The sequence below is a fragment of the Chelon labrosus genome (genome assembly GCF_963514085.1).
Source record: "Chelon labrosus genome assembly, chromosome: 4".
In the NCBI taxonomy this organism is placed as follows: Eukaryota; Metazoa; Chordata; class Actinopteri; order Mugiliformes; family Mugilidae; genus Chelon; species Chelon labrosus.
The window spans coordinates 20748954-20769740 of record NC_140340.1 but is presented as its reverse complement, the minus strand read 5'-3'; the positions used below and the strand labels follow the sequence as shown (position 1 = coordinate 20769740).

The 20787-nt window shown below is 38.5% G+C and overlaps 5 protein-coding genes across 5 annotated transcripts; all 5 read right to left on the bottom strand.

Moving 5' to 3' along the window:
* On the bottom strand, window positions 1-2287 carry LOC311487020 (odorant receptor 131-2-like). The gene is made up of 2 exons (XM_084543106.1): window positions 1853-2287; window positions 1-1033 (listed from the first exon to the last, which is right to left on the bottom strand). Exons 1-2 carry the CDS (start codon window positions 2015-2017, stop codon window positions 212-214), a joined length of 987 nt encoding a protein of 328 aa, XP_084399232.1. The 5' UTR covers window positions 2018-2287; the 3' UTR covers window positions 1-211.
* Window positions 2288-4466: 2179 nt separating this feature from the next.
* Window positions 4467-5937, bottom strand: LOC311487022 (odorant receptor 131-2-like; the record flags this gene model as incomplete). Its single annotated transcript, XM_084543108.1, has 2 exons — window positions 4467-5661; window positions 5785-5937. The coding sequence occupies 2 exons, from the start codon at window positions 5935-5937 to the stop codon at window positions 4906-4908; spliced, it is 909 nt and encodes a 302-aa protein (XP_084399234.1). The 3' UTR covers window positions 4467-4905.
* A 2716-nt stretch (window positions 5938-8653) lies between these two features.
* On the bottom strand, window positions 8654-10384 carry LOC311487023 (odorant receptor 131-2-like). The gene has a single exon (XM_084543109.1). The coding sequence runs from the start codon at window positions 10149-10151 to the stop codon at window positions 9300-9302; it is 852 nt and encodes a 283-aa protein (XP_084399235.1). The 5' UTR covers window positions 10152-10384; the 3' UTR covers window positions 8654-9299.
* An 844-nt stretch (window positions 10385-11228) lies between these two features.
* LOC311487021 (odorant receptor 131-2-like) lies at window positions 11229-15579 on the bottom strand. Its single transcript, XM_084543107.1, has 2 exons — window positions 14023-15579; window positions 11229-13557 (listed from the first exon to the last, which is right to left on the bottom strand). Exons 1-2 carry the CDS (start codon window positions 14170-14172, stop codon window positions 12790-12792), a joined length of 918 nt encoding a protein of 305 aa, XP_084399233.1. The 5' UTR covers window positions 14173-15579; the 3' UTR covers window positions 11229-12789.
* Window positions 15580-16664: 1085 nt separating this feature from the next.
* LOC311486499 (odorant receptor 131-2-like) lies at window positions 16665-20787 on the bottom strand. The gene is made up of 2 exons (XM_084542369.1): window positions 18061-20787; window positions 16665-17790 (listed from the first exon to the last, which is right to left on the bottom strand). Exons 1-2 carry the CDS (start codon window positions 18253-18255, stop codon window positions 17026-17028), a joined length of 960 nt encoding a protein of 319 aa, XP_084398495.1. The 5' UTR covers window positions 18256-20787; the 3' UTR covers window positions 16665-17025.

Here is a 20787-nt window from a genome sequence, read left to right as displayed (position 1 = left end):
TAACGTGGCTTATCATGTCAATTATACAAATTGCTGTGTGTTCATGTACTGTGTAAGTTTTTGATTAATCTTAGTGATATTTATTTATTTATTTTTTTTTGTGAAGAAACCAGAACATTTTTTAACTTTTGCCTCTACATTTGATCTATTCAATGGAATTCATTTATTTATTTAGAGTGGTCTGAGAGCGTGGTCTGAAATGAAGAGACTTTTACTGCACTTTGACAGAAGGCCTGATTTTGGAGACATTGGGGACATTTTCTGGGTGGTTGCTTCTGACTTTACACAGCAGGTACCTGCTCACATATCTCCTGAAGGTCTGGTCTCGCAGTCCGTATACAATGGGACTAACAAACCGTGGCAGAATCTGGACAATGACGTAGTTAGCAAAGCGTATGGCCCGGTACTGTTTTGGCAACAAGAGGATCAGACCTTCTTCAAACATGGGCCTCACATAGATGAGCATACATAACAGCAGTTGAAAACCATGAAGGAGGATGGTGTTTCTGGCTTTTTTAACGGCCACAGTCGCTCCCTTGGCTGCAAATAAAATCCTTAAGTAAGTGTATAAAAGTGTGAGCCAAACCAGGACAAGACAAACAATGTGTGAGGCGTCCCTTTTCTTCAGGCTGTATGTGCTTCTGAACACGTAATCTCTGCTACATAACACTTTAGAGTGAAAGAAGTGCAGAGGCTCCGTAGCCACAAGGATGAACAGGTCTGGCAGGATGGAGAGAGAACCTGCAGCCCAGATCAAACCAATCAGAAGATAGGTTTTCTTCACCGTGCAGATCTGTCCATGACGGAGGGGCATGCAGACGGCGATGTAGCACTCGATTGCCATGCAGGCCAGGTTTAGTGGGGTGTTGAGGGTGGCGATGATGGTAACGATGAGCAAGATGAGGCAGAAATGCACAGTGATCGTGTGCAGGGCGTAGCTGATGATGTGGAGAAGAGTTGCCAGGATCAGCTGTATCATGTCGTTGATCACCAGGTGGATGAACAGAATGTAACGGGGGCTGGAGTTGAAGATCTGTGAGATAACGCAGGAGAGGAAGAGAAGGAAAATATACTTTTAGTTTTAATTAGATTATTCAGGTAGGTATAACATTTTTTCTACTGCAGTTGTTCCGACAACAGCACAAAGAAGGTAATAGTTAACCACATGGCAATAAAAGCACGCAGTCAGCTGTAATAGACATGTTACACTACTGTAAGACCAGCTATGGTCTTACTGGAGGATTTCTACACATAATGATGTCTGTAATCTATTTGGGGAAATGTAGAGTAGGGGTTAGAGAAGCAGCCTTGGAACCGAAGGGTCACGGTTTGGCTGCCCCATGTCCATGGTTTAGGTGCCTTGAGCAAGCAGCCCAGCCATCACTTGCTCCCTGGGCTTGGCACAAAAGAGGCAGGGTCAAATGCAAGAAAATTATTTCCCCATGTGGGATCAATACAGTATAAATTATTATTATAATTATTATATGGTAAGCAAGAATGATTTTACTGAATGTGACCGAGTTACAAAACGGAGAACATAAACATCTGAAACATGGAGATAAACCAGATGAATATTATCTATCCATTTTTTAAAAGTAGTTTCTTTGCTTCAAACTGATAAACTGCTTTCTTTTAACCTGCTATCACTCTAGACATTTAAATGAGACAAGGCACACCATTTTCTCTTGGCCAGTCTATCTCTAATTCTTTCTGATAACTGATTCATTGTAGCCGTAGAAATAAATTCAGAAAAGCTGGTTATGAGGGGATTTGACGAGGCAAAGAGAATGAACATGTCTTGGGATCCTGATTTTTCACACATTGTACACGTAATCAATGCAAAAGTTCAGACCTGGTGCTTTCTGAAGGTGTGGAGCAGAATACCATTGATGTAGTTAATGGAGATGCAGAGGGCTGCGACGATCATGTTTTTGGTCAAAACTGTGGTAAAGCTGTCCCGTTGACTCCCTGCTGCACTAAAAGAACCATTGATGGATGACAGATTTGTGTCCGACATGACAAGATCCTTCCTGTCCGAGAGGAACAGAAACAGATTATTTTGTCACAAGCTTAAAAAGAATTTAGGACAAAAGCCACAGCGCCCTGAGACACACTGATATCTGTAATACATTTGATATTATTGCTTAAAAACAAGACTTGTGATTTACTTCCTTCCAAACTGTTCAGTTTCTTAAACTCTAGAAGCTGTTTCTGAGTACAATGGCGGAGCTTTGTCTAGGGTAATAAGTACAAGTACAAGCCCTTTAGAACGACCACCACCATTATACTAAACAGCCAGTAGGTTACAGGGAACTTTCATTTTCTGTGGTAATGTTTCAAAATCACAGAAAAAGTACATATTACATATAATGACATAATTAAAAGATAAATATAACAGCACACACTCAATAATAACCATAACCAGGAAGAGACTGCACTTACCCAGGTGGATGTCACATTACACCACTCTGCTGAGGGGGTTGAGGAACTTATATTGATTGGGAGACAACACTTTTTGGACTATTTTGTGTGTGTGTGTGTGTTCCTGTCGTCATCTTAAAGGAACAGCTCCAGACAGATGAATAAATAATTAATTGATTTGAACTTTTTTTGAGTGCAGATGAATAAAACTAGGTACACGACATTGAGTTATATAGGTCCTGGTGGGTTTTAGCCGTGAGCTGAGCCCCAGAGTGTTTCCTCCTTTGTTTTTCCTCTATGCTAAGCTAGGCTCACCGCTGAACTTAATTACAGGAATAAGGTTAATATGAGTCTTCTTGCTTCACTATTAAAAAAACAAACAAAAAAACCCTTTCTTAAAATGTTAATTTTTTTCCTTTTAAGGATGCTTACTGAGAATCTGTCTGACCTCTGCATTAATCGTTCCTTTGTAGACACTGAGTGAAGCACGCTTGTGTAGTCTGGTGAATTCAAGGCTAATATTCACTCCTTTTCTAATCCTAACTTTGTTTGCTGTTTCGGTGTTGATAGTGTTTTTTGGTGTTTTTTCAGTATAATTCCTTTTTATTTATTCCAACCATGCTGGTAGTGTTCAGATGCTCACATAGCTGGAATTCAATCTGCCTCTGTTCTTTAACACTAAACATGGAAGGGTTCCTGTTACACACCTCTTTTGTTAGGACTGTACCGATTAACTACGCATGTGAATCCACTGGGGATCTTTTCAGCTTGACTAAACATGAATGGCAGATTATCAGTTGCACAGTGCTCAGTGTTATTATTATTAGCACAAAGCATCACTTTATTTCACCAGGTTCCAATGCTTATAGCAGTTCTAAGTAGTAAATCCTCCATGCTGTAACAAATCTGCATCTTTTTATTTGACTGACTCTCTCAAATCAGTTAAACCGAATCTGAACTGGACGGAGGAAAAGATGATGTGTAAATATTTATAAAGTAATTATATGACACACCTGGAACAGTGGCAGAAAATAAAATAAAACAGTTGGTATTAAAATAAATATAGAAGATAATATAATGTAGTAATAGTAATATTTTTGGATTTTTCACTGTTTTCAGATAAAACAAGACAGCGGCAGTTGAGGCCACTCAGAAACATTTCACTTTATTTAGCCTTTGTGTGTCTTAAGGATGAACTTGATTGCTTTTTGGGGAGAAGCATATACTGTGTATTTACATGCATATTATTAATTTATACCTAAGCCACTGTAAATATGAGCTGCAAGCAAGTTCTTTCACAGTAGTAAAAGTTCTCAGTGCATTATAATTCATATTTGACAGCAGAGCAACGTTCAAACCTTGTTAATCAAAATCTTTATAATGCTATTACTACTCTAAATATCAGTACATCCTATGTCGATAACAGAAAAACAAGGTAAAATAGTTCATATACAGTAGATAAAATAAGCCTTTGACATATTTCAATATGTAATAGTTACGTTATGTGAATTTCATGGGATCAGGAACAGTCAACGGTTTAATGTTGCATGTGAGACTTCAGTGCATTAAGGCAGCCTTAAAATTGTGTGCCTTGTAAGTTTTGTGTCCCGAATCTGACATGAAATTCTGTACAAGCTCACAAACATGAAAGAAAATGGAAACTGACGACAACGGTTGGTTGAATATCTGTGGAATTAGGCACTGATATCCAGTGTGCTCGGAGGACTAAAGTCTGATGGTCCTGACAATCCTCTGACTTTGTCTTTAAGGTTTATCCTTGTGATTCAGTGCAATGTCAACTATGCGTAATAATATACCGGCTGTATTGCCGTTAGGATTAACATACAGGAGTGAGAAAGAGAAACAGCAATAACCACCTCCAGACCCATGTGGTGTACATGTTAGCGCTTTACACCAAGTAACCTCATCAAACAGCTAAAGGAAGATACAGTGAGATGAAACAGTCACCCATGTTTTCTAACTAATATAATTAACATTGTTTCTAATGGGAAAACAACTACACTCAGAGAAATACAGCAAGAAAACACAGCAAGATATAGGTCAAATGTATCGTGTGGTTTTAGAATAAGTAAATGAAATGAAGAAACATATGGAAATGAGTTCAAATGCAAAATCCTTACCCATTGTAGTGCATTCGATAGATAGATAGATAGATAGATAGATAGATAGATAGATAGATACTTTATAAATAATAAAGCAGCAATGTGCCAGCACTCATCATAAATAAATAAATGAAAAGGTATTTTACATTAGAAACCTGCAGTCGACAGTACAATAAGAAGGTCTGAGTTTTGCACATCCTAATAGGGTGAAATTACATCCTTGTATTTGGGAACACAGAGGGCAAAAGAAATTTGAGCAAGGTCCGATAAAATGTACTCGTTCTTGTCCACTTTAACTCTGAAAAGTCATGACCTGTTAACTCTATTTTTTTTGTGTGTCAGTCTATAGAGTGTTTCTTGTTCACACAGAACACAACAGATACTTTTTCAAATACAGTCTAAATGTCTTGTCTCGTAGCCCGTAAACAATCGGACTAATAAACCTGGGAAGAATCTGGATGATGATATAGCAAACAAAAACTACCTGGACATAATATTTTGGAAACCAGTAAACTAGAGCCGTTATTATCTCATGGGCTATATAGGTTAACATACACAACAGAAGCTGAAAGCCGTGAAGCAGGATTGTGTTCCTGGCCTTCTTTGCATCTCCATCTGCTGCTTTAGCTGCAAAGAAGATCTTGAAATAGGTGAAGAAGAGCGTGATCCAAACAACAATTAGGTACATTATGTAAGAAACCTCCCTCTTTTTTAGATTTATTTGGTCTCGGAACAGGTTATCCCTCTCACAAAAAATTGTGGAGTAAAATCGTGCAGGTTCTTTTGCCAGAATAATAAAGATGTCTGTTAGAGTTGATACTGCACTCAAAGCCCAAACACAGCCTATCAGAAAACATGTTCTTTTGATGGTACATAGCTGTCCGTGCTGCAGCGGCAAACAGATGGCAACGTAGCACTCCACTGCCATGACAGCTAAATTTAATGGAGTGTTGAAGGTAGTGAAGACAGCAAAGGTAATAATGAGGCAGCAGAGGGAAGCATGAATTTTGTAGAAGACATAACTCAAGACAAAGAGGCTGATAGTTGTTGTCAGCTGGATCATATCATTCACCACCAGATTGATGAAAAGGATGTAGCGAGGATTCATATAAAATATCTGAAAGGAAGAACAAACATCTTTCTTTTATTAGTTGAATCTCTTCAACTTCTCCTTCTACTGAGATTAGTCAATGATGATTTCACACTAATCACAACAACAATAATTATATTAATTTCTCACCTGGTGTTTTCTGAAGGTGTGAATCAGTGTACCATTGATATAGTTAATGGTAATCCCAAGAGACAGAACTATCACATTTTTGACCACAGCTGTGCTTGAGGAGTCTCGATAACTCAGGCTGCTCGACGCATTAAAGTCAGACGAGGAATTCATGGAGATGATCTAAGGATCCTGCAAACATCTTTTACAGAAGAGAGAAAGATATATAAGACTTTAATGTTCAGAACTTTTAATGTGTGTTTATTTGCATCAAAAACTGGTATTTAAAACGTTCAAATGCTACGTGAACAAGTATGAAATATAACAATCATTTGTAATGATTAATTTAGGAGTTTTAAAAAAAATTATCATTGTTGGAGAAAAAGTACCAAACATATGTACATGCACATAAAAGGATACTGAAATACTACACTATAGTGTGATAACGAAGAATGAGAACAACAGAATGACAGACCATCTTACCTCAGGTTTCCACTCTGACTGTCTGGAAATGAGTGGGAAGTTATTTTATAAAGAAGAAAGAAGGTTGATGCATGTTAGAAATGATGTCAATGCTAATGAGTTAGTTGTCTTTAGGGAACTGGACCTCTGCTTGCTGAAACTCAGTCAGAATTAACTGGTGTAAACGATTACACTGACCATATTTTCTAACACATTTTCCCTGGACGCAGTCAAGAAAACTAAAACACGAAACCTCAATAATTTGTAAGTTCTAAATTTTGAACAAAAGTATGAAATTACAGAAGAAGTGTTACCTGTAAATAATTATATATATTTAGAAAGTGCAGGCTGTCCTGTACGGCTAAGGATTATCACTACTAGATACTTCTTATGCGATGTTCACACTAGCAGCAAGAGAGCAACAGGCTACCACACATTTTCAATGGAAGTCGATGATATGTCGCAACAGGCTGACATCGGACACTTGTTGCTATGTGTCGGGTGAGAGATGCAGCATGAGCTGGCTTCAACTTTTTTTTGTCGCTCCACTATCGCGGTGAAGCGCCAACCAATTGTATCTGGCTGCTTCACCCGTTCCCGTTGTATAAATAGTCATTGACTCTGTCTCTATGGTGCTGGCAATGCTGGCTGAGTTGTAGCTTTTGTCACTTGTAGTAGGAACCACCATTAGTTTCATTGTTCGACTGTCAGAAACTGTGAAATCATAGAACCTTGGTTTCATTTGTAATTTGTGTATTTCTTTGTACACACAAGAAGAGACTAGCAGTAATATGGTAACCAGAGACCAGTGAATGAAGAAAAAAACTTTGGTGACGCGAAATGCATAAGTTTATCCACGATGCTAATAGTGGGAGTGTCAAGTGAACCCAGATGGAGCAGTGTGGATGTTGAAAGCAGGGGTCGCGTTAACCGAATATTTTCCGTCATTGACGGTTTTTTAAAAAATGTGACGGAAAAATCTGAAGGTCATCCGTCATTTTGACAGATTGCAGTTCACATCCCTGACCACTTGGTGGCGAGTGACCTTATTGATTGGCTCTTGTCTCTCATCGCAGTTTTTGGGTTCCAAACATCATGGAACTTTTGTCGGTGCACGATTTCCTGGTACACTGATTATTGTGATGCACACGTCAGAGCTCGGCTAACCATAGACATATATACATCTGTATTGTATAGACATATATACATCTATAGTGTATATATGTCTATACAATATAGATGTATATATGTCTATGTGGCTAACGGCTACCAAAATGGAATTTGCATACCACCGAAGCATTTCAACCCTGCGGTACGGTCTAAGAGCTGTTTACGCTAGCAGTCCCGTTCCGAGTATGGACAAGACGTGTCGGCAGCATTGACTGTCGGCAGCCGAAACCTTTTTTTTGTTGTTGTTGTTGTTTTTTGTTACCATTTAAAGTCAATACTGTTCTGAAAAAAGTACTTAAAGTTAATGAAACTTTAATGAAAATTAAATGCTATTGAATATGTCTTTATTGTTATTTTAAAAAATTAAAATGACGGGTAAAAATAGATTATGACGGGATTTTTATGACCCTGTCAGTCAAAATGACGGACAACGAAAAAGTCTAGCGCAACCTCTGGTTGAAAGTATTTTCTTTTCAAGCAGAGGGCAGTGTAAAAAAACAGCAAGCGGGGCTATTGATGGTCCTGAGTTGCAGCCTGTTTTTATACAGGCCATACATATCTGCAGCACACATTATGTAGCGCATTAACTGTCTGATCTTAGCATATGTATTCAGGGCAAGAATATAGATTTCATTGTTTGAAAGCATTACTTTCTACTGCGATTTTGTTAGTGACGTCATCAGAGACTAGTCGTTGACGACTTAACTTTCATCACATAACAGTCAAATTTAAAAAATCTGAAGTCGTGCAGCCCTTAGTGAAAATAGTTTTATATGTGGATAGATCTTTAGGTTCTATCCATAGATGCCTCCTTTCTGAAACCTTCTCCATCTCATCCGTCTTCTATTGTTGTCTGTGAAGGTTCTCTGTCTCCCAGGTCATGGTATATCCAAAAAAGGTTTAAAAAAGGCAACTGGACCTGTAGAGGTTTTTTTTTTTTTTTTGGGAGAAGATGTTTCACCACTCATCCGAGTAGCTTCTTCAGTTCTAGGGGACTGGTGGGAAATTTGAGGTTTAAATAGGAACCTCCTACTGAAACTTGCTCGTTGTGTAAACAACCAGAAACCGGTGCAGCCTTTGTAAAATTTAGACAGTAGCTTATGCAGCAATTACATTAAATAATAGATTATTGTCCTGGAACTGTCCTTTTCAGATCTGTTAAGCACATTTTTTTTAGGCTTGTGTAATTCCTCTCTCTGCCAGAAGAGGCAGACAAACACTCCACATTGCAGGTTTAAACCATATAGCTCAAAGGTATAATAACGATGATAATATGCAAAACAACAACATTACTTTGTTTATTGAGTTGATGCACACAAAGTTAATTAAAAGACCAGACTATGATAATAATGTTGTGCTGAAATAAGGTCTAAATTGGAGATTGGTCTAAGTTGGATCACTGCACAGGCTGGGCCACTAAAACTGAGGCAGAAAGAATTAAAAAAATCGGGTACAGTTTTCTGAAATTCCACATTGTATTGTGCCACTCAGGATATAGTTGAAAATACAGAGAAACTTAATACTGTGTAGAGATGAACTTTTTTTTTTAACCGTGCTACAGTCTATCTGTAAACTGTGACGCAACCTAATTTCCACATTTGTAAGGAATGTGAAACTCCTTTATTCTCAGACAGTCTGTGTAGCCAGATCACCAACGATAATAATTTAATTATAGTGAAGCTATGACAACCGCAGCTTTAAAGAAGACAGCTTAACTTTTACAAACTGATTGGTAATGTTAATTATCTGATGGCGCCAGAGGACATTGAATAAACAGTAGCTGCTGATTGAGACAATAACTATGAGTAATTCCCTGTACTAATCAGGTTTCTATTTGATATTTTGGTGTCAGATGGGAATAAATGCTAGATTACATGGCAACATAATGAGAAATATTTTGAGAGCTATTTTAAGAAGGCATCTTCAGCGTTAACACTGTTAACAATAAACAGATACCTTCTCAAATACTTTCTGAAAGTCTTGTCACGTAACCCGTAAACAATAGGACTTATAAAGCGAGGAAGGATTTGGAATATAATAAAAGAGGAGAAGTTTATAGAATGTAGTGCTGCAGGTAGCAAGGACACAAGGAACTGGATCAACATTGGTTGCACATAGACCGTCATACACAGCAGCACCTGAAATCCATGAAGCAGGATGGTGTTTCTTGCCTTTTTAGCATCTGCATTTGCAGCTTTAGCCACAAATATAATTCTGAAGTAAGTGTAGAACAGCGTGAGCCAAACCACAACCAGAAACAGTATGTTGGATACATCCCTCTTCTTTATGCTGTAGATGCTCCTAAACACACTGTCTCTGCTGCAGTAAACTCTTGAATGTAAGAACTGCAGCTGTTCAGTGGCCAAGAGGATGAAGACATCTGGCAGGGCAGAGAGGGAACTCAGTGCCCAGGTTATACCAACGGCAATATATGTTCTTTTGACTGTACATATGTAGTTGTAGTGAAGTGGAACACACACACATATGTAGCACTCTGCTGCCATGAAAGCCAGGTTCAGAGGAGTGTTTTGTGTGGTGAAGATGGTCGGCAAGATGAGAAGCACACAGAAGGGGACGTAGAGGGTTCGGAAGATGTAGGCCAAGATGAAGAGGGAAATGCTCATTGTCAGCTGGATCATGTCGTTCGTCACCAGGTGGATAAAAAGGATATAGCGAGGGTTCAACTTGAAGATCTGAAATGATCGACAGAATTGGGAGTTAGAGCACAGAATGCATCCACATCTGTCTGTAAGCATGCCACGATATGATCAGCAGTGTTTGTTCATCGACCTCTGCACCACCATTAGTTGGACAGTTTTTCATATTTTGAAAACTAAATGCATTTCCAAAATTCTAAGGTGGGGTTGTTAAATGGTTTTTACATTTGATACGTTGTTGAACTGACACTGTAATAAAAGTCTCTGTTATAATATAGCCATCCTAAATTTTGCCCAGCAACAAAACCACTGACAGTAAGAACTGTAGATATGAGAAGAGAATAGAAGAAAGAAAAGAGTGCTGCTTAATATTATTTTTACCCAACAGAATTTTCAGTATTTCTGCAAAACTGTTTATCAAAACATCAGAGGTTTTTCACACAAGTCACGAATGTAGACGAAGAGAATCCAGTTTAAACTAATGAAAATAACATATTATACTTTTAGTATTTGTTTATTCATATCTTGGGAATCTACAAATCCACAGTGAGACAGATTTAAGACAACTCCTTCACAGGGGTGGTTTAAAGATCACCACAAAAGAAAGAACCAGATTAGTCTGAGAGGTCACAAAGGAATCCAGGGTAACTTATAAGCAACTAAAGCCTTCTCTCACTTTGGTTAATGGTTATGTTTATGAATCTTCCATCACGTGAACGCTGAATTACAATAGTGTCCATAGATTCTTAATTATACCAGCAAATTCAAAAAGAAAATGTTAGGACATCTGTCCATGAGCTGAACCTTAAGAGAGACTAGGTCATGCAGTAAGACAACTACCCCAAAAACACTAGTCGTTCTACAGAAGAGTGGTTAAAGCCACCAGGTACTGACATCTGGTTACCTTCTTTTGCATCTTACAGATTTGTATTACTGGCACATTTTCCTGAATAAACAAATACTCAAACATAATCTTTCTGCTTCATTTGTTTGATTGGGTTCCTTTTGTCTACTTCCAGGACTTGAGTGAAAATCCGCTGATGTTTTGAGTCATTCTTATGCAGAAATGTAGAAGATTCTGAATGGCGCAAATACTTTTAAGTGGCACTCATGTACATTGTACTACACGCGAATACCTTAATTACTAATATGTCTAACTAATAACACAACTTATCACACATGATGCTTGTTGAATGTGTGGATCATGGTGGCATTGATGTAGTTGATGGTGATGCCGAGAATGACAACAGTCACATTCTTCCCAACAGCTGCAGCAAATGTGTCCCGATAATTCAAGGCCACAGTTACGTTGCTGTCCCCATGTGTCAAATTCATGTCAGCTTCTGATGAACGGAACAGACAAAAATCAAAAACATATAAACAGATACTTCAGCTACATTTAAAAACATTCTTACAACCCTACATGTTTAGACATTTCTCAATTAAGGTGTGAAGCAAAGCAGTTCAGTACTGACCCTTGAAGATAATTGATGCTGATGTGGAGATAATGCGACTGTGCTGCAGAATTGCTCGTGAAGTGGCTTTATACTGTTCGTCCCGCAAATATATGTGCATTGTGTGGGTGTGTGTGAATTTGTGACGCAGTAAATGTTCATTTCTAGATGTGTGTAAAGTTAACAACAATGAACTAGATAGTTCCACAACTTGATTGTACTGTATATGGATATTATTTTGTGGAAATAAATTCCTGTACTCATACTTGCTTTGGAAAACTATCTATCAGAAACATCTGATCGTCAACACCCTGTTATTATGTATCATACCTGTTTTTTTCTGCTTTCTAATCTGTTTGTGGGATTTTCATACAAGTTACTACAATCAGTTTACGGTTCACTACAGTAAATGACACTTGATGGTTCCACATCTGAAATGAACTTGGAGAATATATAATAGCAGCAGAACAGAAGAGAAATAACAGCTGTCGCCTTGATCTGAGTGTTATTTTTCACAAGCTACTTGGTGCAAATACAGAAATCTCTGGTTGAGTGGTTAGGTTTATAAACCTACATTAATTATTGATGAAAGTATAACTAGGACAGTGACTCTTCAAACTGATGTGAAGAGTCTTCTGTTGCTCAGCAGTGGCAGCAGGATGACGCTTCTTTGGCAGAGAACAAAATGTAGAGAGACAGAGAGAGTTGCGTAGCTCATGGAATAAAGTTCAGTGACTGCTGACATGACCTGCCGCTGGTGTTTGACATCCTAATCCATGACAGACAAAATACAAATATGAAATAAATAAAAAAAAAAAGCTTCTTGAACAAGTTCATCCAACATCTCCTTATCCGACTGGAACTAATCCAGTCAGTTTTTGTTCTTAAAATGACCTTTGATCAGAATAGCTGATAGCAAACACTTATGATCATATGCAAATCAATACAGGAACCCTTTATAATAAAATAGCACAGAGCAGAATATCTTGATTTTCATTGTACATGTCCAACAAAATAAAAATGCAAAAACAAAATGTAAAAATATTAAAACCATAAAAGGAACAATCAATGATGAACTAAAAGTTAAATACCTAAAAACCTCTCAGTCCTCTCAATGGGCTCAAGACTGCCCTGAAAATCACATGTAGTAACCTGTTTGAACCCCTGTTTTGAAGTTTGAAAATCATATGCTTGCAAAAAAAAGATTTGAGGGAATAACTGTATAAAGCTTTTATGCTTTTTGTCTTGGGAAGACCTCCATAATTAAGTATTTGAATGGTCGCTTAATGTTTGCTGACTTTACACAACACATACCTTTTTAAGTACTTTCTGAAAGTATTGTCTCGTACACCGTAAATCATTGGACTAATGGATCGCGGCAGGACCTGCACAATAACATAGTAAGCAAAGATGAAATCTGTGTAATTCTTTGGAAGCCATCGCTGCAGAATACTCAATAACGGAGGCGCTACATATGTAGACATGCACAGCAGCAGTTGGACCCCATGCAGGAGGATTGTGTTTCTGGCTTTCTTAGCATCTTTGCTAGCTGCGTTTGCAGTGAACAAGATCCTAAAATACGTGTAAAAGATAGTGAGCCAAACTATGACTAGAAAGACGGAATATGTGATATCCCTCTTCTTGATGATGAGGGTGTTTGGGAAGACATTTTGTCTCAGACAAAACACTCTTGAGTGAAAGAAATCCAGAGGCTGTGTAGCCAAGGTGATGAAGAGATCAGGAAGAACAGACAACATGCTGGTCACCCAGATTAAACCAATCAGCATTAACGTTCTTTTGACAGTGCAGATCTGAACGTGACGGAGCGGTAAGCAGATGGCGATGTAGCACTCCACCGCCATGCAAGCCAGGTTCAGAGGAGTGTTTTCAGTGGTGAACAGAGCAAGCAGGATGAAGATGCAACAGACAGAGACGTTGAGTTTGTAAATGGTGTAGCTGATGATGAACAGGATGATGGTCAGTGTCACTTGGATCATGTCGTTGACAACCAGGTGAATAAAAAGTATATACCGAGGATTTGTGTAGAAAATCTGTACAGATGAACAGAGAGAGGCCCAAACAAGTGGTATCAAATAAAATAATGCAGATAAAAATATGATGCGTACATACATGGAGTTGTACCGATTAGTCATCTAGTCGCTGATCACGTAAAAATAACACTGTATCGATTTATATAGGCTAAACATATCTGCATCGCACTGTATGATAAACTCATGTGCCGAGTGAGAGCCGCATATTAAAAGTGTCAGACTGGCAGTGTTTACGCAGAAAAGGCTCAGTAGCTTCTTTTGTGTGAACCAATACAATATGTGTTCAGGTCAAGAATATAGATTTCATTGTTGCAAAACATTACTTTCTACTGGGTTTTTATGTGTGACCTTGACTTTCACCACATATTAGTTGACTTTAAAAAATCGGAAGTCGTTCAACCCCTTATATACAGTAAGCTACAAGAATTCAAATGACATGCCATAAAAAGAATAAAAAGTATTGACCTGGTGTTTGCGGAAGGTGTGAATGAGGCTGGCATTGATGTAGTTGATGGAGATCCCAATGACCACGACAATCACATTCTTGGTCACAGCTTTAGCGAAGGAGTCTCGATACTGTAAAACCACAGTCAGGTTGGCAGATGAGGTGTTCATCTCTTGAAGGCTGAAGCTGAGCCTTGAAAAAGTTGGAGAACACACAATTATTAAGATGTTACACAGTCCAATAAGCACAATAGACGTTACTTTAATTTACTGATGAATAACAGTGACTGAAAAACTTTAACAAATCCTTTTTACAGATAAATGCTTGTATAGATAAATAACAGCTCAATATTTTCATGATAACACAATTCAACAACCCTGTGAAAATGATATAGTGTTATAGGACTGGCTTAGTGTGTCACCCTGTATTATGTTTATGGAAAGACACTAATCAATCGGTGAATTCAACAATTTGTAAAATATTTAACAAAGGCATCCTCAGAGGTTTTAAAACATTTTTACATTTCAGTTGCAAAAATTCATCATGGTCTCATACAGCAGTCAGAACCGTTTCTAAAAATGTCAACAAATACACTGGAAATGTAAGACAAGATCACATTACAAGTAATTAGAAGAATCATCGCGAGCAGGAATAATCACACAATAAACACGCAGTCTAAAGACCAATAGTGACCTGATCATATACACTAGAAAAGGTAAACGCTTTGAAATTCCTTGAACACCAAGAGTCAAGCTTTTTATGTAGTGTGTTTATCATGTGTGGGTGTGTTTAAGGTGTTGCATGTGTAGTGGAAGTGTTCATGTGTTGTGTTAATTATGACCAAACAAAGACCAAACCAGTGCTGCCACTGGCCGTTTATTCCTGGCAGCAGAGTATACAGTCAGTCTCATCACAAACTCCCAAACCTCAAACTCTCACACTGTGAAGCTAAAACAAAAAAAAATACAAATGAACTAGCTCACCACATGCTAGTCATGCGACAAACAAGTAAAAACATTGTCACTCCCACAATGGATGTGCTCAACCGACAGGGAGCCAAAAACATTACAAAAACATTACAAAAACATTATAACATAGAATAATTATGGGGCTAACAACGTGTGCACTCACCAGGGAGACAGCGCAGCAAAACTGTTGCTATCTCCCCAGGAAGCACGACCCTAGTCAGCAGGGCTGCTGCGTTTAATGACAATAAAATAAAACTGTAATTAATAAAACAAACAGTGTGAGAGGTGGCAAGTAGAATCACACATGCTATTAACTTCGTTACACGTGCATCTGGTTAGCAGATGGGACTGAATCACGACTGTGATCCAAGTGTCCAAGTATGGTTCCATTCATGTCTTGAAACCTTTTTCGTCATAAGTCAGTACCACCTTTCTCTCTCTTCTTTTTTTTGTCAGTGTTGTAAATACAGCTATCAATTTTGACTAGACTTTATGGAAAGTGTCACTGGGCAAACTGACCCGTGTTCTTCATGCGCCAGTGCTTACTCTTACTCTGACCCTCTAGTGAGTATTAGAGGAACTGCAGTTTTTGACACTTCCTCCTTGGTTTAAACGTTGGCCTTCAAAGTTGCAGCTTGATAAACACACAGTCTGTCACAATAAATGTACTGTTCCCACTGTGTATTTAAGGCAAAATATATTCTTTCATGTTTTTTTGTTCATTTATGAAGAGGTGTCAAACTGAGGTTGATTATTTTAGTTTGTAACTTGTTTGGTGCAGCCTTAACGCTTTCAGATTTATCTGTGTTTTGCCTCAAGTATAGCTGGTGGAACAGAAAGATGCCTTTATATACATTAATTTAAACACATGAGTTCTGTAAAAATATTTTACTCCCATAGTTGTCATGAATGGAAAAAAATTGCTATATAGACCTAATAAACGTGTTTATTTCTGCTATAAATCTGGACATTACACACTTACACGTTTTGTACAGTTACTGCCCAAATCACACACAGCTAAAACGTGATCCAGACTAATTAGAATCTCTTTTTTTATGTAAAGTTTCATTTAGACAAATTATGTGTATGACAGTTAATCATCTGCTAAGTTGTCATGATTCTACCGGGGCACCATTGAGGGTGTCCTCACTGGCTACATCACTGCGTGGTACGGAGGCTGCACTGTCTCCTGCCGAAAGACACTGCAATGCATAGTGAACACGGCCAGCAAGATCATCGATGCCCCTCTGCCCTCCCTCAGAGACATTTTCCGCACCCGCCTCACTCACAGAGCCATCATCATTGACGGTGACACTTTCCTACCCTTTACATCCCCTCTTCAGTCTCCTGCCATTGGGGAAAATGTTCCACCAGACTGTTGAACAGTTTCGTCCACCAGACTATCAGGGTGCTGAACTCTGCCCATCTCTCCCAACCCCCAACCCCAATCCCCCTACCCCCCGACTACAACCCACCTATCACACAGGGACTCTACCTCACCTGCCTTCCTAACACAAAAGACACAAGGACTCTGGCCTGACAGTTATCTGCACCTTACTGCACCTTTGCACCTTACTAGGTAAACCCAAGCTGAGACCGTGCATTGCACTGTTGTACATAGGCTGATTTATATTTATTCACTATATTTTTCTATATCCAGAATGTTTATTTTGTATCTCTTTTCATCTTACTATAGTCCTTCACATTTTGTCCATTTCGATTTTTTTTTTTGTGTGTGTGTGTGTGAGAGAGAGAGAGAGAGAGAAACTTTTAATTTTTTTCAATTTTTCTGTATGCTGTGAACATACAGAACATTGTGACAGCCCTGCTTGAACAATTGTGAACTAAATAACTGGACATACAGCCTCTGCATGAATAGGCACAACTGGACTTACTCAATCATAATTAATAATTAATAATAATGTATGACATATAGAACACCCGTGTGTTTGGTTTCGTCATCTGCAAGTTACGTAGCTGAAGGAACTCAGTAGTGGTGAAGGATCAAGCTTATAGTTCTCAAAGGTTTTATCCTTTTGGATCTAACTGTAATGTTTATTTGCTGACTTTGCAAAACAGATACCTTTTCAAGTACTTCCTGAAAGTATTGTCTCTAACACCATAGATGATTGGACTAATGGATCGTGGCAGAATTCGAACTATAATATAGATCGCAAAGAGGGTGTCGGTGTAATTCTTAGGAAGCCATCGTTGCAGAGCATCGCTCAACTGAGGAGTAACATATGAAGCCATGCACAGCAACAGCTGAAACCCATGCAGGAGGATTGTGTTTCTGGCTTTCTTAGCATCTTTGCTAGCTGCGTTTGCAGTGAACAAGATCCTAAAATATGTGTAAAAGATAGTGAGCCAAACTATGACTAGAAACACTAAATATGTGATATCCCTCTTCTTGATGATGAGGGGGTTTGGGAAGACATTTTGCCTAAGACAAAACACTCTTGAGTGAAAGAAATCCAGAGGCTGTGTAGCCAAGGTAATGAAGAGATCAGGAAGAGCAGACAACAAGGTGGTCACCCAGATTAAACCAATCAGCAGTGAAGCTTTTTTGACGGTGCAAATCCGAGCGTGATGAAGTGGAAAGCAGATGGCGATGTAGCACTCCACCGCCATGCAAGCCAGGTTCAGAGGAGTGTTTTCAGTGGTGAACACAGCAAGCAGGACGAATGTGCAACAGACGGAGACATTGAGTTTGTAGATGGTGTAGCTGATGATGAACAGAATGAGGGTCACCATCACTTGGATCATATCGTTGATCACCAGGTGAATGAAAAGTATATACCGAGGATTTGTGTAGAAAACCTGTGCAGGCAAACAGAGAAAATGATTAGTAAGTGAGAGGCCCAAAGAAATATAAGTGGTATAAAAGAAAATAAATACAGATAACAATATGATACACACATAATAGATGAACATACAAGAATCCAGATCTGTAAACATGACAAATCAAAACAAGTTTCAGTCTTTGGGTCCTATCAGACATCGACAGTCACAAAAGCACTAACCTGAGAGATACATTTCTCTGAACTCACACCTTTCAGCTGTGCCATAAAAATTATAAGAATGATTGACCTGGTGTTTGCGGAAGGTGTGAATGAGGCTGGCACTGATGTAGTTGATTGAGATCCCAATGACCACAACAATCACATTCTTGGTCACAGCTTTAGTGAAGGAGTCACGATACTGTAAAACCACAGTCAGGTTGGCAGATGAGGTGTTCATCTCTTGAAGACTGAAGCTGGCCCTTGAAAAAGTTGGAGAACACATACAATTATTAAGATGTTACACAGTCCAGTGTCTGCAACAAGCACAATAAAAGTTTCTCTCATTTACTCATGAATAACTGTGACTGTGAAAAAAACAAACTAAACCTTTTTTTTTTTTATAAATAAATGCTTGTAGCTCAATATTTTCATTATAACACAATCCAACAGCCCTGTGAAAATAATGCAGTGTTATAGAAGTGGCGTGATGGACCAAGAGACTTATCACCCAGTTATGTACCTCCTCAGCTTTACGGACGTTTATAGGAAGTTTTAGCCTTTTGTTTATCTGGCCCCAAACCCACTGCGCAATGCCTGCTCTGCAAAAAACAGCAGCAAAAACAGTGTTAGCTGGTGAAGACAGTGGAGCGTTCAGCAATGACAGAGTCTCATCAGCCTGAAATATAAAAATCCATATCATTAAATGAAATGAAATTGTATTTAAACTCATGTAATTGACGTGTGATAAAGAGGGAAAACAGCATCAGCCTAATATTGTGTTTATGGAAAGACACTGATCTTTCAGGTTAATTGATCAATATGTAAAATAGTTAACAAAGGCATCCCCAGAGGCTTTAAAACATTTTTACATTTCAGTTGCAAAGAATCAATCATGGTCTCAAACAGCAGTCAGAACAGTTTCTAAAAATGTCAACAAGTGCACTGGAAATGTAAAACAAGATCACATTACAAGTAATTGGAAGAAACATCATGAGCAGGAATAATCACACAATAAACACGCAGTCTAAAGACCAATGATGACCTGATCATATGCACTAGAAAAGGTAAACGCTTTGAAAAGAGAACATGAGCTAACACAAGATAATATGTCAATACTCTATTTTAAATATGCCGTTAGTATCATGTACAGTAGGTGGCACATACCTCAGCTGATTACTTGAACACCCAGTCAAGCTTTATATGTAGTTTGTTTATCATGTGTGGGTGTATTTAAAGAAGTGTTGCATGCATCTGGTTTGCAGATGGGTGTGTCTGACTGAATCACAACTGTGGTTGTGCCCAAGTATGATTCCATTCATGTCTTGAAACCTGTGTCATCATAAGTCAGTACCACCTTTCTCTCTCTTCTTTTTTGTCAATGTTGTAAATACAGCTAACAGTTTTGAATACACGCTCTACAATCCACAGCAACAATGTCTACTTATAGAACACAACAGAACTGAACATAAACACATGCGCTTATCAGTGCTGTGCGCTGTTATAAGAGGAGCTGGGTGTGTAGCCGAAATAAAACAAAAAGTACATCTCCGAAGCCTTTTCCGTGTATAGCAGCTAAAGGTCTAATAACTTTAGAAATTGAAATTCACCAACAAATTTTTGATTTGCAGCCTCCTTCTCTCTGTTAGCGCAAGTCATTTTGTGAAGTAGTTAACTGACTGCTGTTGAGAGAATTTGGACCGTTCCTCTGCTGTATTTCCATTTCCATTTGCTGTATTTCAGGACTGACTTGCATATTCTGCATGTCACGGCAGAATGGGCTTAATCTTTAGTGAAGCATTTCCACACACTTGATGAACCGCTGCAAGTTTGCTGCAATGATCCACTGGACTCCTCACCTGTCTTCTTGGAGGTGTCCGTGTTGTTACTGTCATGTGATCAGCAACTAGTCGACTTCCTGTTTAAAGCGTGCGACAGTAAAGTCTTGAAGTCGAATAGTAGAGTTGATGAGGTATATAAACTTCTCCCCCTTACAGGTGTCATGGAATAGAGAAATGAACTATAAAGACCAAAACAGTTTTTTGTACCAGGTTGCAAACATGTTTATTTCTGCTGTAAAGATGGACATTTTAACATGGAGGTCTATGGGGATTGTGTCACTGTTGTACGGTCTATTAAACATTAGACAAACTGCACTTTCAAGGGGGTCGTGGTTATGGCGCTGAACTAGGCACACGTCTTTTTGTGAGCTCCTGGCGATATTCTAGTAAAATCCTGTAAACTTTACCCAGCGAAGCTACGAGTGTCGTCTGATGGACAAATGCGTGAGTTTGAAACCCCAGCAGATGCCGAAAAATTTATCCAAGGTTTGCAGAATACAGAGGTCTCGCAGATTAACTAATGTGAACTGCTGAATCCTTTATCTGCCTATAACAGCTATAATTTGAAATTGCTGGATTTATTGGCCAGTAAATAAATCCAGTGGAGGAAAAAAAATAATTCTTTGCTGTTTTATTTTTTTGTGGGGACTTTTCTATTGTGTTTACTTTAGTTTACCATTCCTTCAATCTCCTCAGATGTAATGGGCTTTTCATTTACTATTTATAGAGAAACAGCCACGCCCACTCGTTAAGTGGGCTTTCATTTGCTTATTTAAGTGGTGGTTGTTCACCATAATGTCGGCTTTTCTGGATGAGAGTTATGCTGCAAGGAAGTCTGTGATGAACATTATATACTCGTTCGTGTAGATTATACATTTTTGCCAGGGGACACAATTGTCCTGTTAGTTTAGTTTTGTTTGACTATAATGACAGCTCGGTTCGGTCTAGCTGCTCCCTTGTTTACATTGGATCAGTGT

Coding starts and splice junctions, on each gene's coding strand:
- LOC311487020 (XM_084543106.1), bottom strand. CDS start 2,017: ATGTCGGACACAAATCTGTCATCCATCAATGGTTCTTTTAGTGCAGCA. Junction 1,034..1,852: donor ACACCTTCAGAAAGCACCAG/GTCTGAACTTTT, acceptor GTTATCTCACAG/ATCTTCAACTCCAGCCCCCG.
- LOC311487023 (XM_084543109.1), bottom strand. CDS start 10,151: ATGCTTACAGACAGATGTGGATGCATTCTGTGCTCTAACTCCCAATTC.
- LOC311487021 (XM_084543107.1), bottom strand. CDS start 14,172: ATGAACACCTCATCTGCCAACCTGACTGTGGTTTTACAGTATCGAGAC. Junction 13,558..14,022: donor ACACCTTCCGCAAACACCAG/GTCAATACTTTT, acceptor TCATCTGTACAG/ATTTTCTACACAAATCCTCG.
- LOC311486499 (XM_084542369.1), bottom strand. CDS start 18,255: ATGTGTTCTCCAACTTTTTCAAGGGCCAGCTTCAGTCTTCAAGAGATG. Junction 17,791..18,060: donor ACACCTTCCGCAAACACCAG/GTCAATCATTCT, acceptor TTGCCTGCACAG/GTTTTCTACACAAATCCTCG.